This window comes from Lathamus discolor, chromosome 2, assembly GCF_037157495.1.
Source record: "Lathamus discolor isolate bLatDis1 chromosome 2, bLatDis1.hap1, whole genome shotgun sequence".
In the NCBI taxonomy this organism is placed as follows: domain Eukaryota; kingdom Metazoa; phylum Chordata; class Aves; order Psittaciformes; family Psittacidae; genus Lathamus; species Lathamus discolor.
Window position 1 is genome coordinate 135,578,591 of NC_088885.1, and position 23,187 is coordinate 135,601,777.

Genomic DNA, 23,187 nt, shown 5'->3' on the forward strand with positions numbered 1-23,187 from the left:
AACAGTTCAAGACCTTGAAAACCACAATGTAGCCAGTTCCTAACTTTCTTCCAAAATAAGGCATAGTAGAAGCAAAAGCTTCCACTGAAAAAAATATTTTTAATACAAACCAGTTACAGAGATCCCTGACAACATGCAATTAACAGACTACGTGATAGCAATCACCAATGTGAACAAATTCATTACAAAATCCAGATGACTGTTCTGTGGTTATGCTTACCCTGAACACAGACATCTAACACATTAAGGCCATAAATAGGTGCAATACCTGCTGAACTACCTAATGGAAGTGGTCATGTCCTGAAGCATGAAACACAGAAGTGTCTTCAGATACACCTTTTGAATTGAGCCACGGGGACTCTATGTCTTTCTTCTTACACTTCATAAAAAAGAAAATAGTGCTGTATCTCACAGTACAGTAACTGAAGAAATGCCGTCCACATTAAACATCCATCAAGCAGATCTTGATAGATGCATGTGCACGGTCACTTCATTCTTATGCCTTCTGCACTGCTGCCTTATGATGAAATAACAGGAAATTCGATTTGTATTTCACTGCCCAACACTTCTTGCATTTATATTGACATAATATTACCTACAAATGTAAGCACATGCACCATATACAGAGAGTGCATATATATGAACACTGTACACATAGAAAAATTATGCCTGTGATTTTTAAAAATGGGTGTCTGAAGTTAGATTTACAGATTCACACTGAAATACAAGTACTTTGAAGTCCACTCTTCACACATACAAGCAAAGATTTTCAAAGCCTGGTGAAAGAATTGCTAAAAAAGTTAAACTGCTCTGCCTCTGAATTCAATATACACACACATATGTGTCTATAGCAAAACTTTTATGAATTTTGGAGAGAATGCAAAGAGGTTGTTTTAGGTTTTTTTGACTGCAGAAATTAATCCACTGAAGAATGGATCAGAAGCTGAGAGTAAGTACAAGCACAAATATGTATCTGCAAAAGCCCTTTAGACACCAGATATCTTACAGAAATTGCAAGTGCTTGAAGTAACACCATGCTGAAATGCAGTTCAGCAACTGGAAACAGTATGTCAAATTTCACTCTCATTTACACCCATAAAAAAGTTCACAGCAACTCCACTAAGTGAAATGGTGATGTTGTCGATGAGATTAAAGAGCAGACTGTGAGCCTCCATCTGTATAGAAGTACTAAACAAGTGTAGTATAAATGTACAGTAAGAGTAGTATAATCAAACAAGTTCAAAGAAACTCTAGGCGTTTGCTGTGAAGAGAGGATGGGAGACAAGGGTTTAGATACACCCTTCTCCTTAGCATCTCTGCATGGAGTGTGTACACGTTCCCACAGTCCCCTGGCTCTGCAGTCACCACTTCCACCCCCTGCTCAGGCTGGGGCTGTGTCTGCCCTGCAAACGAAAACTAAATAATATCCACACAAACACAACTACATATCCAGATTTACCATCACCTTTTATGCTCCAAGCCAAGGCAATAAAAGAGTTTTAGTGCTTTGGACTTTAAAAAATAAAGTGATCACATACTGTATGTGCTTAAAATCCATCATCAGCCTTCACAGAACATATTTAAAAACATCCCAATCGTCACAAATGTGGATTAAATTAGTACAGCCAGACTAGGCTTCACTTCACAGCAGTGTTTTCCTCAGCTGCTCCTGCTCTAGTTTCCAAGAAGTGATGCCACTGGCACAAAACTGAATTCAAAACAGCAATCACTGACCAAAAGATCTAGCTCATTTTTTGTGACAATGAAAGTCATTCTTCTTAAAACTTCCTCCCAAACAAAAGAAAAGGGACTGCATGTGGTATCCATGGCATATCAGTGTGAAGTACAAAACTCAGCAGAGGAAAAGATTCCAAAACTTGCCAACACGTAATAGCAAAAGGAGCGAGGTTTGGGGTTTATTTCTGCTTCTCTTTATTATGTGCTTAACAGTAAGTCTTTATTAGAAAAATTCAAGAAAGTAAATGTAATGTTCCATATGCACTGGAACTACCTACTTGTTTTTACACTCTGAATAAACAGGTCTCTCCCATTTTTGTCTCCACTTAGAATAGCAAGTAGTTGTTTCTGTACTTTTCCCCTCCCTAGCTTTCCCCCAGTAAATAGGTGACTGACATCAAATATGGGGAAAAAAGAGATGACTAATTAAAAAAATAGGTTGGAGAGTTTTAATTCCACTGACATCAATCCTGCTACATCTTTGCTTGCGACAGTGGAGAGCAATCTCAATGATGCAAACCCTGAATTCTGGTTCCGTGCCTTCTCTTAACAGACAAAAGATACAGGAATTCCTGTTTTGTTACAAATGGTGTGATTTTGAAATTTTCAACACAAATTCCATCCAAACATTTTTTGCTGTTGCTGTTGTTTCAGAAATTAAATCTAAAATTTTCAAACTGATTACAAACATTTCCTGATCCAAAACAAAAGAATCACATTTCACTTCAAAGTGTGAAATATATTTCATAAGAAAGTGTCAAAATGTAATACTTTTCCCTTTTTTGAGCTGACAAGTCTTAGCAGTCTGATTTGAGCAATGGCACTATTGAGGGTAAAAGAGGTGGGGGGAAATTAACTGTAAAAAATAGAAGAGGTGAACCATGGAAAACATAAAAAAGTGAGGTGGTGGAGGGTAAAGACACTTCTAACAGCTGGGCAAGCAGAGGTGGAAATCTGCCACAAGAAGGGCCTCCCTCTGGAGACAGGGAGGCAACAGGTTCATGCTCACAACTGAGCTGGGAGCTGGAGATGGGAAGTCCAGAGACACTCTTGCTAGTCCCCAACCATCCATCTCATCAAGGTCTGTCTATTCCTTCATATTGTCACTGCAACCATACTACCACAGACCAGTCCTGGTTTGGGAGACTGGGGCCACTTTCCTTCACAATCACCCAGCTGACAGCTCAGCTACTCTGCAGGAGGCTGGGAGACAACAGAGGCCAGCTCCACCCACCATGATCATGCCGAGACACAAGCTCTTCTTCATCTCACTGGGGCTACAGCGGGACCATAACCCTTGGTCCTAGGATGAGGTGCCTTTCTTCTGGACAAGTCACCAGCTCCCCACACCAAGGAGTTTCAAAAAAGGGTTGACTTCACCCAGAGTTTTACCTGCTAGTTCAGGTGTGCAGTTTTCTTTTCCCTCCTGTGCTGCTGCAACTCGGGTCTCAGGACTCCCGCCCAGTGCCCTTCACCACCCCATCGCTCTGCATGTGCTGTGCCAATGAACACCACCTCCATCACCTTGCGATCGTGCTCAGCCTAGCAACTTGTGGTTTCCAAAATAAAAGGAGAATTTGTTTTCACTCGTAACTTTTATTCCTTCTCAGTGGATGTGAGGAGCTAGAGATCCTCTGGGCTGCGCCTACATAAGCTCCAGCCCCTAAAGGATCCAGCCAGCAAGTCAGAAGATACAGAGGAAACAATAAGCAGACCTTGAGTCTACAAATTGGAGAATGAATGATTGGCAAACAACCTCTCCTCATGAAAAATTATGCTACAGCAACACAATAGTAATAGGAGCCAAAAGTATGTCTATTCCTGATTTGTAGACCAGGTTTTAGTTATGCTATAATCCTCTCAGTATGCCTGCTTAGGATCCCACAATCACACGAGTCATGAACACTACCCACAAATCCTGCAGCTTCCATGCCGAGCAAGCGACACACCAGATGAAGAAGGATGGAAAATATACATGTGGAATTGTTCTGGGAACTTAAAGCACACATAACAGTAAACAAAGCAAATATGGTGTAAAACCTGTTGCTATTTTCACAGCATTTGTGGAGCAAAGCTGCATAAATGCAGAAAGATGCATACTGCCTCACACCTTTCCTCCGATCATGGCAAATTAGGAACAGCAGCACAAACAGCAGCAGTGAGAAGGAAACACTATGTAGAAGAGCTGCCCCGTTTGTTGCTGCACTACAGGTATATGTTTGGGTATGTGAGAGAGAGATGAATAATGAGTGTTAAAATTATTTTTCCTCATTCATCTTCCAAAACCTCAGCTGCTCATGGGGAACTGAATGGGGAAAGATTCCCTCAGCACCATCCTCCCTCCTCCAGGTACAGTCTAAGGAGCTTGAGAAGGTTGCTGCTGCTGTTGTTCCCTGTCCCACTTGGGGACAGTCTTCACGAAGCTAGTGCCAGTTTGGTCTGGTAATGAAAAGGCTGCCTCTGCTCCCAGCGGAAAAGGCAGTGTTCTGTTGGATACCGGAGCACTTGCTGAACAAGAGGCACTACAGACAAATTTTGGCTGGTGGCAGGAGAGATGGCTGAAAGCCAGCTGACAGAGAACAGCAATATCAGTCTCTATGCCAGGGGAATCCTCTGAAAATGCTACTGAAGCAAACAGCAACTGCTAATGGCACAGTGGCAAACAAGACATGAGCGATCCCGTGCTCAATCAAGGAGAGAAAAAGGCAAACGGCTGAACTGAAGTGATCAACATGAGCTTGAACCATGGCACAGGGCAAACATGCGGCATGCCGTATGGAAACTCAGAACAAAACAGAAAGCTTGGAACAAACTGAAATTAAAAATCTGCTTTTATTTTAAATTACTCCGCTAAACATGTAACTGAAAATTGTGTTGAAGTTGACATGACTTTGTGACATGTTGCTCCTTGAAAACTGCCATTTTCCATCAAACAAAAAAGGTATTAAAAATGTTTCAATCTGGTTACCTTCTATCCAGCAGGCTAGAAAACATTAAATCATGAGCTAAGAAATAACACCATACCATTAGTCAACAAGAGATAGCTGTTCAGCCAGCATCCATCATATTTTCAAGAATCCATACATACCACATGCCTCGAAAGGAAGGATGGCAATCACTCCACACATGTATTTAGAACTTTTAATGCATGTGATAAATTAATTCTTTTAAAGACAGGTCCCATTCAATCTCCCTTTGCTTACTGTTTCTAGATATAACCTATCTGAGGAAGGGTGATCAAACAACCACTTCCAAAATAGATGGGCCTGGACCATGACGGCATTCTGTGTTTGGAGCAGTCTTCTACTGAACAGCCTCACACTAAAGCATCCCTGAAAGAGTACCTAAGCTGTCCAATCTAGGGTTTATTTGATGAATGGACTTTAGGAAAAAATTTAAATTCTTTCTGTAAAATTTCTAGTAAGTACGTAAATGAAATCAGATTAAGACTCTGAAATCGTATCAACAGGAGTTAAAATTAAGGATCTGGAGCACCTCTCCTACGAGGAAAGGCTGGGAGACCTGGGACTGTTTACCCAGCAGAAGATCAGGTTCAAGGGGGACCCACCTCATCAGTGTGGGGGGACCTCAGCAATGAAGGGGAACTCAATCAACCCCTGAAGGGAGGGTGCAAAGAGGATGGAGACAGGCTCTTCCCAGTGGTGCTCAGTGACAGGACCAGAAGCAATAGGCACACACTGAAACACGTAAGAAAAAGTCTTTTCACTTTGAGGGTGATCAAACACAGGAACAAGGTTGTCCAGAGGCGTTGTGGAGTTCCCCTCCTTGGAGATATACAAAAGCCATCTGGACACTCTTCTGGGTAACTGGCTCTAGGTGACCCTGCTTGAGCTGGAAGGTTGGACCAGATGACCTCCAGAAGTCCCTGCTAACTTCAACCATGACTCTGTGATAAACAGATGAATTATCATCACTTATGCAACACTATGTAAGAAGAAAAAAATCAAGAAGTAATGGGAAAAAAAAAAAAAGGATTCCATGGTCATTATGGCAAGAAAAACTCTTTATCGGCCAACAATTGTCAATAATACACCTACTGTCCTATTAATACACCTAAAGGCATAATGACACTAGAGAGATGGCTCCACCAGGCTCAGCTAAAGCTAACCCAAAATGCTTGTACATAAAACTCAAAATACATCTACATTAAAGTAGAAAATTGTATCCATGAATTTTCAACCCCCTCTAATTCATTAAGTTCAGAAAAATAATTTCCATTGGCAAACTCTATGGCTATAGTGAATGACCAGAATGGGAGTTGAAACAACCATCACCAGTGCAAAAGGCAGTGAATGGTCTATTTTCATTCTTGCTCTCTGTCCTCTAAGGAATAGTACAATCATAGAAACACCTCCAAGGTTATGTAGTTTATTTGCCTGCCAGTGTGAGATTCTTCCCTACGATGATTTTTAACACTTGCTTTTGCCAAGTTAAGAGCAATGTGTCGCATCTGAGGAAAATGAGCTTATTATAAGACCCCTCAGACACTGTATTTTGCAGTACCCAACGGATCACGGTGCTGCATCGTATAACAGGGAAGGTGCCAAATCGTTCAGACAACATGCTAGCTCAAAACTGGAAAGTCAGCAATATAACAGGATCCCTCTGAGTACTGGGCCCCTATACAAATACTCTTGCCCCCTTGCTACACAGCACAGTGTTCTCTCCCCTGACCAAGGCACAGATAATCAGTCCTAGCATCTCACAACTGTGAAATGTGCAACCACAGTGACATGCAGTAGTGACATGCAAGAAGTAGCCCAAGCTGTGAAACAGTGAGAGGAAATCTTGTAAGTCTCATACTCAGATGAAGCTTTACATCCCCCTGGTCTTCCAGCAGGCCATACTGCCTTCCAGGGATCCCGCTGGAAATCACCAGTCTCTCTCACCCTGCGGACAACTATGAAAACAATTTCAACCATGGCCACCTGAAGTCATGCACAAGAGGAAGAAAAGCATCCCTAAAGGAGGTGGCTTAAAAAGAAGTGACCACCATAAAAATACACAGAGAAAATGCCAGAAAGTTAATGCAATCATCCTCTATTCAAATACCCAGTTACATGTGACTATTGGCTGCAGGGCTCCAATTTTTCACCAAACCCACTGGGGTGAAATATTTGTGGTGTCATCTTTTGCTAGGTAATAGTTTCCTTGCAAGGTTTGCTACATGAAACCTAAATCGCACAAAAGCAGAGTGCCCATTTAAACATTTTTTCCAGTATATCTGCTTCCCATCTGCAAAGGTAATCGGAAATTTTCAGCCACATTTCTAACTATCTCAGAGAAAGAACCAAGAAAGCCAGAAAAAACTGCCCAAGATTTGAAAATATAGAGCATTCCACAGCAATCTATAATAAATAAAATACACAATACTCCCTTACTCTCAACTTCAGATGCAGAAAAGACCATTAAAAGTTATATTAAAATAAGGCAGCACTAAAAAAATATGACGACAAAAATAACTGTTTGCATACCTGTAGCTCTTTCACCGTAAGAATATACACTATAAACAGCCTTTTTTTCACAGACACTTGCTATTTTTCTGTGTATTTAAACACAGATGTGGATGCTTAGCAACTTTAAAACAAAGTAATTTACTTAGATAACTAAGTATGGATTAAGGTACTTCATTTTATATGCATTCTTTTAAAATACTGTGTCTGTTTATAATATTATTTAACACCTAGAGAGACAAAATCCTCATATATGGATTCCAACAATAAGTCACCTGCCTTTGCATTTAAAAAAGAAACAGAGATTTGAGTCTGCTATGAAGGTACGTGTATGAGTACAGGAGTGCATTCATGCGTGTGCATGTGCATATTTTGTATACAAGTTACCTACGTATACAACAGGTGAGAACAGAAAGAGACCTAGGAAAATAAATGATTAACATGTTAAAAGTATTTCATTAGTGTGAGAATAAATGCAGTTATAGAATGTAAAGGTCTGTATCATTTAGCATATCAAAAACTGTTATGAAACAGGAACACTATTTTGTTAGAAATGCCCATATCTAACTGGAGACAAACGGAAGAATCAGGAATGTTCCAGCAGTTCAAAAATATCATGGAACCACTGCACTGCAGTATTTCACTACTATTTCTAAACACAGAACATGGATGTTATCAAGCTTCCTGAAACACTATCTTCATAAAAGGTTTTGCTAAATGAATTAGTCAACAGCATGTAACAAATGTTTCTCCGGAGTGTGCATTATTTTGCACCACTCACAAGCAAAACAAAGTTTTTGAAGAGGAATAATACTTTTTGTTACATTAACAGGTCTGGCTGCAAAAACAAAACCAAAACAAACAAAAATATCAACAACAAAACAAAACAAACCACCAAAAAACAAACAAAAAAAAACCCACCCCACAACAATATTTTTTTTTAAAGCACACAAGCTTTTCTTACCTATTTGTTTCCTGTACTGGTCAACAGGAGTTCTTGCTGTAGAAGCATCTTTTCTACCCATGGTTTTCAATCCAAAAATCACTGTCAACAGCACGGGAAAAAAGAAAAGAAAAAAAGTAAACATCATTCCTAAATAAGTTATTAAGGAAATCAATGACATACAACATTGGAAAAAACTAACACGCAACATTCATGTTATGCTATGATTATACACAGTCATAAGCCTTCCCAGAGTACGATGAGACATCAGAGTTAAATCATCAATACTCTGAAGACTCTTAATAAATTCTAACACACCTTTTTCCCCATTGCATGGGTTATTAACATTACCAAATGCCTGTTAGTTTGAATAAAAAAGAGAAAAGGCTTTAAACTGATTGCACAGTAATTCAGCATTTGGTACCACTGAATTTCATTCTTTTGCTTGTTTTTGTTTTTGTTTTTCTTTTTTGGTTTTTTTTTTTTTTTTTTTGTAAACCAGGGAGTGAATGTTGTATTTTGAGCTGCTACCGCTGTTGGCAAACACATTTACAGTATGCCCAGGAGTCTGACGCTGGACTAGGCATGCGTGCATGCACTAGTGTAATTGCTCAGGAAACCCTCTTGCAGACACTGCCCTCCAGCCACCTTGGGCTAAGGAGAGGAACAGATACCTAAAACACAACAACCCCACACTCTACCTTCCTGCCACGAGCTCTAGAGATTTGTGAATGAAAAGAAAGTGGAGAATAATTTGCATCAAAAGGAGTGTGACCAGCAGGTCGAAGGAGGTGATCCTGCCCCTCTACTCTGCTCTTGTGAGACCTCACCTGGAGTATTGTGTGCAGTTCTGGTGTCCTCAACATAAAAAGGACATGGAACTGCTGGAACAAGTCCAGAGGAGGGCCACGAGGATGATCAGGGGACTGGAGCACCTCCTGTATGAAGACAGGCTGAGGAAGTTGGGGCTGTTCAGCCTGGAGAAGAGAAGGCTGCGTGGGGACCTCATAGCAGCCTTCCAGTACCTGAAGGGGGCCTATAGGGATGGACTCTTCATTAGGGACTGCAGTGACAGGACAAGGGGTAAGGGGTTAAAACTTAAAACAGGGGAAGTTTAAATTGGATATAAGGAGGAAATTCTTTCCAGTTAGGGTGGTGAGACACTGGAATGGGTTGCCCAGGGAGGTTGTGAGTGCTCCATCCCTGGCGGTGTTCAAGGCCAGGTTGGATGAAGCCTTGTGTGGGATGGTTTAGTGTGAGGTGTCCCTGTCCATGGCAGCGGGGTTGGAACTAGATGATCTTGAGGTCCTTTCCAACCCTAACCATTCTATGATTCTATGATTAATAAAAGGTCAAAGCCGGAGCTGTGCCCTTTTTACACCTCTCAGCAAAGGTACTGAAAATTTAGATTCCAATGCATTTAAGTAACAACCATCCTGACTCTTGAATGGGCTTCTTGCATTGCACAGCACGAACAGGTGACACAAGGATTGCACAGGAAACTGCACCATCATTCATCTAATGATGCTCTTTTGGTACTTTGTTACTGTCACACCATCAGTGTAACTGAACAAGTGTCATATGACTTGTGTTCCAGCAAATTCCAAATATGTCCATTTCATCTGGAAAACCTTATGGTCTCTTATTCATCTCTTCACAGGGCTGCCACTCAAAAGGTATGGAAAGATTCTACAAATATTTCACCTCTTTTTCCACAGTCAAAAAAAACCTGGGTTTTATAGTCACAGTTGTTCCTCAAAACACTATTTTTCAACCGTTTTGGATGGGCTGAGTATTTCACTCATCACTATGATGGTAAGCCCCACCATTTGACCACCTTTATGACACAAGCCTCCAAACACCAACCTCTGCACTCACAAGAGGGCTGACATTTTCCAGTGTCAGATCTACTGTTTGAGCGCAGAAGATGCACAACAGCCAACACTTGCCTTTTCCCAACTGGCCTTGGCAAGTTGTGCCAAGGGCAAACTTCAGCTGAACTGTCCCGGGCAACCACAGACTGTCTACAGATTGTGCACATATGGCTTTGAAGTATCTGCGAGTTATACTTTTCTGTTAGGCATTACCAGATGCATTACAGCAAGACGAGCTTCCCCAGGCTCTGCCAAGGCACACTGTCTGGGAAGCGCAGCCCTTAAAGGCACTGTGATGCCAAATCATGGGCCAAAAACCATGCCAAGACACTGATAAATGCACTACCATCAGCATCTCAGCCTTAAACATGTACCATTATCTCCTCCATAGTTTCAAACACAGTTTAATGTACAGCTGCAGGAACGACCCCAACAGTTATTTATGTGTTTTCAATCCACAAAGTTTCTTCTTTTGCATTTATCTATTCTGAAAGAATTATAAGCATTTAATGTCAAGTGACAAATCCAGGCTCCTTAATTTAAAGTGTGGGACGCAGCTTAAAAGGAACTTAGGTGCTCAGAAGTCAACACCTTTTTTAAAAAGGTATTCAGAAATAATAACAAGGTATAAAAGACTGCCATTATTTTTTAATCCAAACTGAAAACTCAATCATAGAGTTCTAATGTTTCCATACATTACTTTTGTTTAACAAAGAGCATACCCCTATCTTATGTAAAACACATAACAGTGAACTGTAATCCACTGGTGGTTTTGCCCCTCTAATATGCTTCCCAGCTATTCTCTTGACTGAGTTTTATTTCTCACATAACATTGACATTGTAATAGCAAGAGTGGAAAATAAAAGGACCATTTGAACTTCTGGCTAGTTGGAGATAACATGTATTTTTACACTGCAAAACTAGTTCTTGGCTTTTTTATCCTACTTTTAGAGACTGTTTTGACTTGCCTTTTGCAATTTCAATAGCCTACCAACATTTTGTAACAAAGCATTAGCAGTGAAAGATGTCTGCAGTTTTAGCAGTGCCAATAAGACTCAAGAAGGAAACACAGATAAAAAAGTATTTCCTGACTTAATAGTAGCCACTGAAATGCTCGTTTTTGTCTGTGTGGCTCAGTGGCACGAACTGCCACATCTAGAACCCAGACTCCTCTTTGCTCTTCAAAGGGATGCAGTAATCATCATTCATTTCCACCGCTTTGACGGTTAGATAGCAAAGGCCCAAGAAACCCATGGAGACATTAGCACATACAGCCGCAATGTCTAATAAGACAGCTATTTGCATAAAAGATCAGCTACAATTTAGAATGTGTTGTGATAGATGTGGAAAGGGAATAACAGATCTATATTAGCATGTACGAAACAGAGATTGTTTTCACAATTTAATTCCTCAAGGACTGGGGCTCATCACCTTCTCTTGTAAAGAATTCTGCATTCCCCAAGGAAGCAACTTGCCATGAGCCAGAGTTAAACTAAAATATGGATTAATAAGAGATAATATTTATTATTTATGAATCTTGCTGCAGGAGTGCTTTCCAATGTAACTTTCTGATCAGACTTTCATGAAGGAAAATCCTGGAACCTTTATGAGCCATGAAACAATTTGAAAAGCACGTTTTCTGTATTTAAAATAGCAGTGATCATCCTGGAATAACTGGTCATCCTAACTTTCGTGTAAGCAAAATTAGCGCTCAAGTCTTTCCCAACTGGCTGCTCCACCTTCGAAATCAGCAAGTGAAAGATCTAGCTTTTGCTGTATTTTTTTGCCAAACCAAAGGGATAGGCAGTGATCATGCTGTGTGTACCCCAGCAGCATTCAGGTCCCTGGAATTCTAATGACTACATAACTAGTTAAGAATCATGTAAAGGAGTTGTCACTGCTTTTCTTTACAGGCTATTAAAAATACTTCAAGAGTAACAATGTGAAGGCATCATGAGCCCTCCTTAACTTTCAAACTTTTCCATAAGCTGGTTTTAAGAAAACAAAGCAAGGTCCAAAGGAATTATTTTGTATTTATTGCCACTACAGACATACACAAGGTCAAAATACATCCATGCTTTTGTGGCACCCTTCACTGTTTTTTCAGTCTCTTTCTCTTACCCTCCAGTAGTTCAGCTTTGAAGGCTTATACCCTCAACACACGATTCTTCTCCTCTTTTATTCATAAGCAATGACTGATAATTAAAAAAACACAATAAATTGCCTATTATCACCTCTGACAATCAACAGCATTTTGTGAGACAGAAAAGCAGTTCTGATTGTCCATTCAAGGTCTGACCACAGTAGTGTTTAAATCCCAACTCACTGTTATTGATGCATATAAAGCCCGTATTAACAAACAAACAAAAACCAAAACAAACAAAAAAATTAAAATCAATTCCTTGAATGAAATAGAAACATAACCATGAATGACTTCAGAAATACCAAGAAGTACAGGGACTGTGTAGCACAGAGATTGCACTTTGTGAATTTATGGTGTAATACAAATGATTAATAACAGTGATAAGGCTTTCAGTGTGAACCAGTGAACACTCAAAGATCCATGTATGTGCACGTGTGCAAACTTTCTCAGGGGTGGTATTTGACAATATGTCTGTACTCTTCCACAACAAGCTGCCTAATATAGAGGGTATGTTAAAGAAATAATGGTCAGTTTTGCAGCTGAAATACACCTGATAGATTAGATAGAAAAGAACCACTACAGAATGTAAAGGTACTGGACCAAGTCTCCAGCTGTAATTGAAAAAGCAGGTGAATGCACAGTGAATAGGTGTATATATGCAGAAGTAACTTATCCTTAATTGCAGACGGATATCTAACTTAACCTCCCCCCTTTTTTTATAATCCTTTTTTTTTTGTTGGATACAGTGCACATTGATAATCTGAACCCACAACCCAAATAATTTTTTAATATGATTCAAAGCTTACTGATGTCACTGAAAGAATTGGTCTTTTACCAGTCAATTCCATAGTTCATAGTTTAATAAAGGATATTAAACCACAAGTTATAAGATAGCAAAAATTGCCTTTTATCCTCCTCGGGTAAAATCCAATGAGCACATCAGATCCTCTGTGAACATCAAGTTACTCCAAAGAACTGTTAGCACTGCATTTAAAGTGGGAAGCTGTCTGCATGTAGGTATTTTGGAAATCACTGCTGTTGGTTATTTTAATTAGCTTTTTTGGTGCATTGCTGAAGTACAGAAAGTCTCTCTGTAAAGCATTGGAAGAAATGCAGTGGAATTAACCCACAGCCAAAACTGCAAGAACAATGCAGCTGATTTTTTTTAACCATACTTTAACCAAAAGATAGAATTTAAAAAACTTTCTTAGTACTACTTAGAAAAACCCCAAACACAATAAACATAAAACAAACACAAAAATTGAAAGAACCAACCAAAAACGTTCATGTTCTACTGGTAAGTCTTAACCATTCCTCTGGAAAATCTCTCTCAAAGGATGACACGCTTACGTCAAAGGAAAGAGTACCTGCCTATGGTGCTTCTTGCTCTGCCTTCCTTGAGGATTTATTTCATTCTCTTTTAATGAAAAGAATGTAACATTTCTTTACTTAATTTAACCTTGAAAGTAGCAGAGATGACATAAATTCAGTTAAATTTGGGAAAATAAATTAAAAAAAACACCAGGATCCATAACTCTAACTGTAACAAGTATTGCTAAAATAATCTTATCTTTTTGCACAAGGACAACAAACACTGTACTATATCCCAAGATTAAAACTATCTAGGAATTACAACTTTGACATATACGAGGCTGTTTCATAGCTTCACGTAAGCACTAGGAACAAAACACACACTGTTACTTCCAGTGAGAACCCTTTGCACTCTAGGGAAAGGAGCTGTCCTGTTGTTTGTTAGTTTTACACTGCCTAGAGAACCCATGAAATAAGATCTAAATTTACTTACAGAAGTAGTACACAGGTAATAGTCTATATGAATACTCAACATATTCTCCTGGATGTTTCAAAATCCTGAGGCAGCATGTATTATGAAACATAAATTTCATCAACAACCCAGATTAGTTCCGCCTAATTTCAGGAAGGTAAGTGAGACACTCCAGTTATGCAGGAGGCCACCTCCACTCCTTTTGCAGTGAATGAAGAAAGAGATGCAATGGTAAGGAATCCAAACCGCCTGCAGCAATCTTCCTCGCTATGCTCCTAAACCTCCTCTAAGTACCTAAAATGGGGTAGGATTATTTAAGCCCAAATATTTGCATTTGCTTCTCTAGCAAAAAGACTACTTACTTTTGTTAGTTGTTAAATGTTTTTAAACATCTGAAGAGTTGAAAAGATTATCATTAAATGTATTCATCATAGCCTGGAAAAAGTAAAAATTTCAAGGACTGTAAAACCTGACCAAGATTTTTTTGTTAAAGATTTCATACTTACACAATTTAGGGTTTTTAAGCAAAAAGAGGATATTAAAAATGTCAAAAGTTCCTTCAATCCCCAGTAGAGTACAGTTTGTCACAGTTTCTATGGGAAGAAGAATCAAAATGTACTAGGCCAAAACTCACTTAAAAAAACATTACTGACACAGAAGATATCTATTGAGCAATTTGTGTTACACTTGTTATAACAACAGTATGACATTTTGCAGAAGAATATTCTATTTATAGGTATTCCATGCACCTTACATTTACTTTTCATTATTTGGGTTTCTTATTTGTCTTCAGAACTGAATTCCCTTATTCACATCAGAGCCGAGCAGAGATATACCATCTGTGAAACATATTCAGCTTAATATGAAGACAGATCTTCATCTGAACAAATTTAAAATTGCAAACGCTCAAAGATTAACCTTTTTTTTTTTTTTTTCATTTTTATGAAAATGACTGCACTGGTGTATCAAGAAAATACGCTTAAAGTTCGTGAAGGAAAAAAAAGCATACATGTGGTTTGATTCTGCCTTGCCAGACAGTTCAAAAAGTAGTATTTCCCATGGGAAAGCATAATCTGTGCTAAAGGGAAAATTACATGATAAATTACACCATATGCAGTATTCCAGAATAACAGAATATGTTTAAACTCTGGGGTTTTGGGAGGAACAGGGACTATGGTAAAAATCAAAGTGAAAAATGGTAGGAAGAGAATGGGCAGCCAGACCACCCTGATGCCCAGAGGCACTTCACCAGGGATGGATACAGCCTCCATGGGAGCAATCACAGATGCTGTAGTACAGCCACCACTGTAGTCTGAGGGTAAGTACAGAGGACATCACCATCACCACAACTGCACAGGACGGAAATGAAACACATGCTCTCTGCCTCATGAGTTAAAAGTTCATCAAGAGCAATGATGAGAAAATTATTTGCTCTGTCTCAGTTACTGAAGCATCAGCAATGAACATTTTGCAGTTCAGATAAATCCAGGCAGTTTTATTCCCTCTTTGATCCCCACCACACACCCCTTCAGGACTCATTTCCTTTGATGAAGTAGGGAATAATTTAAATAACAGGTATAAAGCTAGAGGTCATAGACTTTAAATTTCAAAATCAGCTAAGTCTGCCTAAGCACTTCACTTCTAATATGTTATGAAGTTACAGTTCCTTAATTTAATAGAGCGTCACGTGGTTTCACTGAGGTCTTAATCCAAAACCTCAGAAACTCTGTTTTGTCCTGCTAGGTGTTACAGCAGAGGAAAAGCATCTTTTTTCATTTCTTTAAAACAGAAAATGACCTCCTTATTTTCCCATCTCTTCAGTTTTAGAAGTGACAAAAATTCCATTTTTTCCAGATGTTGCTCCTTTCCTGGTACCGGCTACAAGTCATAGCTTGCTGTGAAACTGGCTGCTTTAATTATAGACACTTATTAGTTCCTCATTTTAAGATTTTAACTTTAGGCTCATTTTTGATGGAAATGAGATTCTTATTTCTTCCTTAAGTGAGAAGAAATATTTAGGGAGTAATTCTACTTCCCATCTTAAACTACAGTTCACAACCTTCCAGAGGCCAGAAAGTCTCATGATGTTTTCAATACTGGAAAATGGGATAATGATCTTCAGCAAGAATAAAGCTTGTAACTTTTGAAGTTGTTCACACCCAATTTTTCACACAATTCCATACTAATCTTTTTTTGTTTGCTTGTACTGTGCTTTTTTTTTTTTTTGCTTGCATTATCTTGGACCATTAAAAATACAAAATTTCTGAGTGAATGATTTAAAAATTAAACAGCTTCTTTTAACAAATATATCAAAACAAGACAATTTGAAACTGCTGGAATTTTTCCTTTTCTCTCACCCTATTTAAAGAAAAAAAAATAAAGCTTTTAAAAGTATGCTAGGCTAAGTTTCAGCTTAATTTTTTCCCCATTAATTCTAATAGTGATATCCCATCTATTTTGACTCCATTTACACTGAAATTGCTCTATCATTCGCGAAAAGCAAATACACTCAGCAAACAGTCTGTTCATGCTTGACAATCAACCTAATAACTGAAAACCAGTGGAGAAAAGAGCCAGAAATAAGCCACACAGGCACAAAGCCAGAAGGCAGACAAATGTGCCCTTCTGTTATTCATTTCACTGTAGTACAATACAACGTCCCTTCGTATGACTCCAAGTCACAGGCATCACTAACACTGGTCACCACATTTGTATCCTAATGATTGGCCCACTTCTTACCTTGAGCAAGCATACAAAAGTTGAAAGCAGGCCACAAATGACAGCAGCACGTAACACTTCAGCAAAACTGAATTATTAGTTCTATTACCAAACCTGGTGATCAAAAGGACTTAAAAAGTAATCTTTCCATCCGGGGCTCAGAATGAATGTGGTTTTCCCCTTTCTCTGAAAGTACTGTAGCTTGGTAAGTATTAAATAGCTAATCTATGAATGAAGAACAGCTTTATGCAACTTTTGTTGTCTCAAATGCTGTATTAGGCATTCAGAAAAGCAACTCAGCTTATATAAAAAAAAAATAAAAATCTATTCTAGACACGAAGCAGAAGAAACATTAATTGTAAAAAGTTTTAAATTGGTGGGTTTGGTATTTGTGTTTTCCTCTATTTTTAAGTAACTGATGAAAATAACGACCTGTTAATCTTTCACATAAAATGAGAAGACAAAGCTGACATGCATTTCCTCAGCCTTAACATATCATTTTTTGTATTTTTTCCTTTAATATTGTCCAAGACAAAACCCAGTAAATAAAACAGCAGATAACTTAGTGTTAACAGATCAAATGTAAAGTTCAGCCCTACAGCACATAATAATGAGCTTAATAGACAGGCTTAGTGAACAGACACACAGACATTAGCAGCAGCATTTTCAAAACCAAGTCCTACTCTATTGGTTTTGAAGGATTAGGCCATAATTGGGTGAAGAGTTTAATACGGCTTAAATAATATCAGCTCAGTAGTTTCTAAAGTAGTTCAAAACAATAGGCCAAGCACACTCTGCAGATTATACCTAAATTGCTCAAGACTTGGCTCTCCTGAAACCTACCCAGAGATCCCATTAAAGGCAGTGATTTTTAAGACAAGAATAAAGTAATAGTGTACATGAAACCATCTCTTGAGGAGCTTTATGTTCTATTTGGGCAAAAATGGAATACAAGATCACCAACACCTACAAAAAGCCTGAGTCTTTAACAAAAATTGAATTAAAGGAATTGATCAAAGTCAGGTAAAAATCTTCATATGGTCAAATTTTAAAATAAGCTTTGACAGCCATCAAAAAATGCTGTGAACTATTTACTTGCCTCATTTTAAGGCAGAGCAGGCAAGTGTGGAATGCAACCAAAAAGAACAGGTAGCAAAAATAAAAATCATCAACCAAGAGAAAAGCGTCAGTTGAAATATCAGAAAGTCATGTGGATGCCAGAGAGTTCCGGATGCAACCATTTGTGCAAGGTCTGCTTGGGTTCTTTTCTCAGCTTTTCCCATACCACCACAGGATGGGAGATGACTATGTCCCATATATTGCCACTGCTGAACAGTGCATGTTTCAAAAGGAAGAAATTTTGCTGCAGGTTCACTGTCAAGGAGAATGCCAACAAGCTGAGACTAACACATTGCAAAAAAAGTACTCTGTTTCAAGTCACACAGTACACACAAAATTCTATTTACTGTAAAAATATTACTGAAACACAAAATTGAGCACTTTTTCATGGGTTTCTGCTTTTAGAGACAGCACATTTTTAAGATCCTGGGTTCTAACGTGTGAAAGGTTAGCCTTTTCCAGCCTAAACGATACCTCCAATGAGTGAGTGGTTCCTACACCTCAAGCTAGATAGGAACTGAATAGTTATGAGACTCCTAAAAGAGAATATTTAATGAGTAGCCATCAGCTTGCAAGCATTTCTTCAGAAACCCCAGCCTGAAATAAAACAGCAGACAATCCATTCCATTTGCTCTAATTTCCTGCATGCATCTCTCTAAGCACTAAGGGCTTGCACATGCCTTTGGCTAGTCAAAGGGGAATGTATGCTTCAGCACTGCCATGAAGTTTTATTAGGAGGAGGAGATATGCCTGAAATCTAGCCTTGTAGACTGCATACAACGAAAAAGAAAACTCCAAACCTAGTGGAGCATACAGTGAAATGAGTTCAGGCTGGTTTTCGTAAGAACAAACAGATTCAACACCAACATCACAAGAAACTACAGGTCTGCTCTCTTCCCACTATGACTACTCAGCCTGACTACAACTGTACCAAAAGCTGAATCCTGTAACCAAGCTTAAGAAGCTTAACGAGAGCTGGGCCAACTCTGAAAAAGAGCTGCTTCTGCTTATAGCTTTACAAATATCCCATGCACTCACCTTTACAAGCCATCCTAGTTGTTTCCATACTGATTTACTTTTGTTCTAAATAAGGTGAGTTAATGAAACTGTGTACCAATACAGTACATGAGAAACATCTTTCCAGCTCTTCACTATTTCCAGCATGGACAGTCTTAAGTCTGAAGGCTTAAAAGCAGACAAGTTTGGTCAGAGACTCACAGCCCTGAGCTTTTTCCTACACACACCATTCTGTCCCCTTGAAGGTCTCTTCATGGTACAAGACAAGATTATAGAGTCCTTCTATGGTCAGGATAGAGAACTACACCAAGCCTATACAATATACATTACTTATGTGCAATAAATGACAGAATACAAGTACTCTGAATTCTTTACTCTGCATATATGGCTATGTTTTAGTATGGTACCCACATTTAGATCATAATTTCCATGGATCTATATAAACATGCATGAAGATAAACAGGCTCTCTTCCCATGTAGAACTGGAAGAATTTACCCAGAAGCTTTGCTTTGTAAATCATTTCAGATGTATTTTACTGAAGCAGTAAATGATATAAGCAAGTGCGCTGGGACCTTTTGTTTTAAATTATGATGATCTGTTACTCCAACAAAAGTTACTAATATTATTTAACCCCACTGGTGTACTTAAAACAAAAACTGTTTGAAGCTTTTTGAACAGGTTTGTCTCTACAATAATCAGTTTTCCAGAGTAGCCTCTTCCTATTTAACTTGATGGTCTGCTGCTTTCTCTATACCCAAAAAGATACCAAATTATCCAGGCTTTCAAATTATCCTGCCTTTCAGAACAAAGAAGTAAACAGCAATCTAGGAATGCTTTGTTAACCTCTTCACTCCAAATTACGGAAAAATTTAAAGGAAGCAACATCCATCCTTGCTCTGACCATTTTACGACTGCCAATCAAAAAAACCCCAAATGGTAAGCTGCTGCAATTCTTTGTGTTTGCATTTAAAAATCATACTTTAATCATACCAAAATCTAAAGCTGAAAAAAGAACTTATACACAGCTTCCCAAGATGCATACATACAACAAAAGACAAAAGTGCTTTCCACACCCTCTGTAACAGGAATAAATGATGAGTTCACACAGACGCAGCACAGCCTTGCATACAGCACTCCACACTGTATGCAGGAGGGCCCTTGCAGCAAAGTAGCGAACAGAACTTGTTGAGGTCCAACATGGGTGAGGTTAAGGTAGATGTATCATCAGAAACATCACAGCAAACATAAAAGGCAGTATCATGAACAGAAGTCCATCTGCCTCTTCCAGGAGCTCATCATGCCTTCAAATTTTTCAGAGCATGTTTTTCATAGAAACAGAACTAGAAGCAACATTCCAGCACTGGTCTTACTAAGCCATTTCAAAGCACCCTCTTTACCTCTCCCCCACCTCTACTAGGCAGCACCAGCCCTTCTTGAACTGCCCTGCACTTGAATTCCCTATGGCTACAGAAGCTTCCCCACAAACCCCAAGACCTCCCACAGTCACAGATTTAGAAGATAAAGATCTTCCATCTGCATGCACATGCAGCATTCCTTCTTCCTCAGCACATGCAGGCAAACTGCATTTTAACAGACTAGTATTACCATGATCTCAGCCATGCTTTTAACTTCATCCTTTCTTCATCAACCCAGCAATCACTGAACCATCTACTGTTTGCCATTACTGCTTTTACATTTACACACAATTGACTGCAATAGCAAAAAAAGCATCACACCTGACACAAACACTGGGGAAAGTCTCCACAAGCTCACATCCGCTGACAGTGGCCTCGAACCATTACTTCTGAGTGCTGGCAGCTCACCAGGTCTTTATGCATTTTATTGTTACTGTACAGTCCTAATTTTTAAATTAATTTTAGTTGAGTAACAGTAAATCAAGGACCTAATCAAATTTAAAAGTTAGCTATACAGAGAGTGTACTTACAGTCTGACAGCCAAGACACAAAAACAAGTAATACACTGCTTCAGGTTAACTGTTTCCTTTTGGCAAGAACATAAGTAATACAAAACTGGTCTAGCAGTAAAGTAAGTGATGTAATCTTAATTGAAGGCAGCATAATTACCTCCACACACGAGTGCAATACCAGAACTGCCTACTGGACAATTTCTATAGCTTACACATTACATGAAAGAAAGATTATGATTTTTAGTATGAGCTTTTAAAAGAAGACAAAAGCACAAGGTGAGAGTTTCAGCTGAGACAGTGATATGGTAAAGCCAAGTACTGAAATGTTATCCATAATGACTTAGTACAGCACAAGTTGAACACATAGGTAATAAAATTTTTAAAACATGTTCAGCTTGAAAACATAGGAGAGTCTTATAAATAAGCTTTTAGTATCTGAGAAGCTTTAAGATATTGCTGACACCAAATAATCACCTCTCTGCCAGGGTGAGCAGCCTGTAAGAAAGGGCAACAAGAAGGGGTACATTCTGCTCCCATGACCCCATTCCCAGACTATGCATAGCGCAAGCTGCGCAAAAAGAGGTGTCAGTTAAGGTGATGGAAGCAACGTGAGGGTGCAGGTATTGCTGGGTCTTCTGTACAGCCTGCAATCCGAGGGGTGGGGAAAAAGCAGCCAGCTGGCAGCATCTTAAACCGCAGCATCTAAGGCTTCCAGAGCACATCTGTCAGAGCCATTCGTGAATAAATTTGAGCATAAGAGTTTGTAGAATTGAGAACTTCGTATGTAAAGATTACAATGAAAACACAATAGATAAAAGCACAAAAAGCTACAAAGGCTGATTGATAATGTAAATGTGAGAGGGAATTATCATGGGTAAACTTAACCTTTTCTTCATTTACACCATACAGCACAGCCGGAGAGAAAACAATTGAAACTTTGCAATCTACTACATTTCCGACCCAATCTGTTTCCCCACTATAAAAACCAGTTCATAACATAAAAGGTTATTTTGTTCCATTACTTTATTTTAATGGAAATTCATGAGGATAAATTTGGCTTTCTGGCTAGAGGAAACCAACTACAGGCAATGTAACCTCATCTTTTATTGTCTTACTTAAGAATAGAAATAACAGCATTAGTAAGTGACAACAAACTTGTGTACAAAATGGCACGCTTCCCCCTGCCCTCTGGATTTTAACTTCCCAATACCACTGTCAACATTAACCCACTGTTAACTTTTGCTTTTTCCCTTCTCTCACACCTACCCTTTCTGGCGTGACTTTTCCACTATAAGCTTCTGCTTTCATAATAGTCTTTCCCCATTTACTCATTTTACCAGCTCAGCATCTATTCCTGGATTTCTGTGTTACCCTCCCATCCTTCTTTACACTTGCTACTGGGCTTATGCTGGCTAATTCATTATATCATGTCTTTCCAATTCCGTCTTGGTTTTGATCATAAAACACACAGGACGAAGGATGATGCCAAAACCAATCACAGCACATGAATAAACAGTATTTTGTTGATATATCAATTATCATATTTAACACTACAAAAAGTCCTGGGACTCAATAAACTGCATTGTATAAACCCCTCCATTGTATCATTACAATATGTGGTTACAGAGGCAAAATCAAACTTAAAAATTTTTGCCCTTGCTGCTAAAAAAATTTGCAGAAGAAATGGGAAACAAAGGGATTAGCACTGTCCATGTCAAGAACGCCTAGAGTAAGTGTTTACGCAAGCCACTGAATCAGAGGGGTATCTATGCACAGCTAGTGATACAAAAGCACCTGGGGTGCCTTGACATTTTCCCATGACCTTCAAACATAATTCTGATGAATAAAAATGTATCAGGAATCATAAGGCTGTTGCTGACAATCTGGGGATGTTAAAACTGCATAAATGCAAGTGCTTTTTCTTCTTCTATCTATGTTTGTCATTACATGAAACAGAGCTCCTTCCTAAATGGCACACTCCAGTTTTTCTGCAACACTCCTTCCCATCATCTTTCCAAAGAAAAAATATTCTTATTTTGTGTGTCACAAAATACTTCAAGACAAAAACAAGTTATTAAAAAGCCACAGCATACATTGATTTTTCATCTCTACCACCACTACCATGATGTTTATGTTGTGCATAATGCTGCAATGATATATGAGCTCATCAGCTTGGTAACTAAAAACAGTTTCACTGTGCCTGTGATTGATAAACTACAGAAGTATTAAAACATTTAAAATGTTAATCTTTGTAATAATCTCCTGAAAAGTTTTTATATTAATTTAAACCATCGATCATTTTAATATTTAATCATTGCAGACTTCATTTGAAATGAGGATAGCCATTCACTGAAAAGCACTTCATTTTTTAGTTTAAAAAATGATCAACTAGTATATAACCACATTTTTTTTCCTCAATAAAAAGTAAACCTGCAAGCAAATGAAAAAATC

General features: G+C 38.7%; 1 protein-coding gene across 3 annotated transcripts in view; it reads right to left on the reverse strand.

Moving 5' to 3' along the window:
• Positions 1-23,187, reverse strand: part of TRIQK (triple QxxK/R motif containing) — a 62,443-nt gene that overhangs the window by 35,564 nt on the left and 3,692 nt on the right. For 2 of the 3 annotated variants that reach the window (XM_065668582.1, XM_065668584.1), the window contains one exon: positions 8,176-8,256. In XM_065668582.1, the coding sequence (XP_065524654.1) occupies positions 8,176-8,236 (61 nt within the window). In that variant the 5' untranslated portion in view covers positions 8,237-8,256. Of the gene's footprint in view, positions 1-8,175; positions 8,257-12,149; positions 12,224-23,187 lie in introns of all 3 variants that reach the window. The other variant, XM_065668583.1, reaches the window with a different exon arrangement.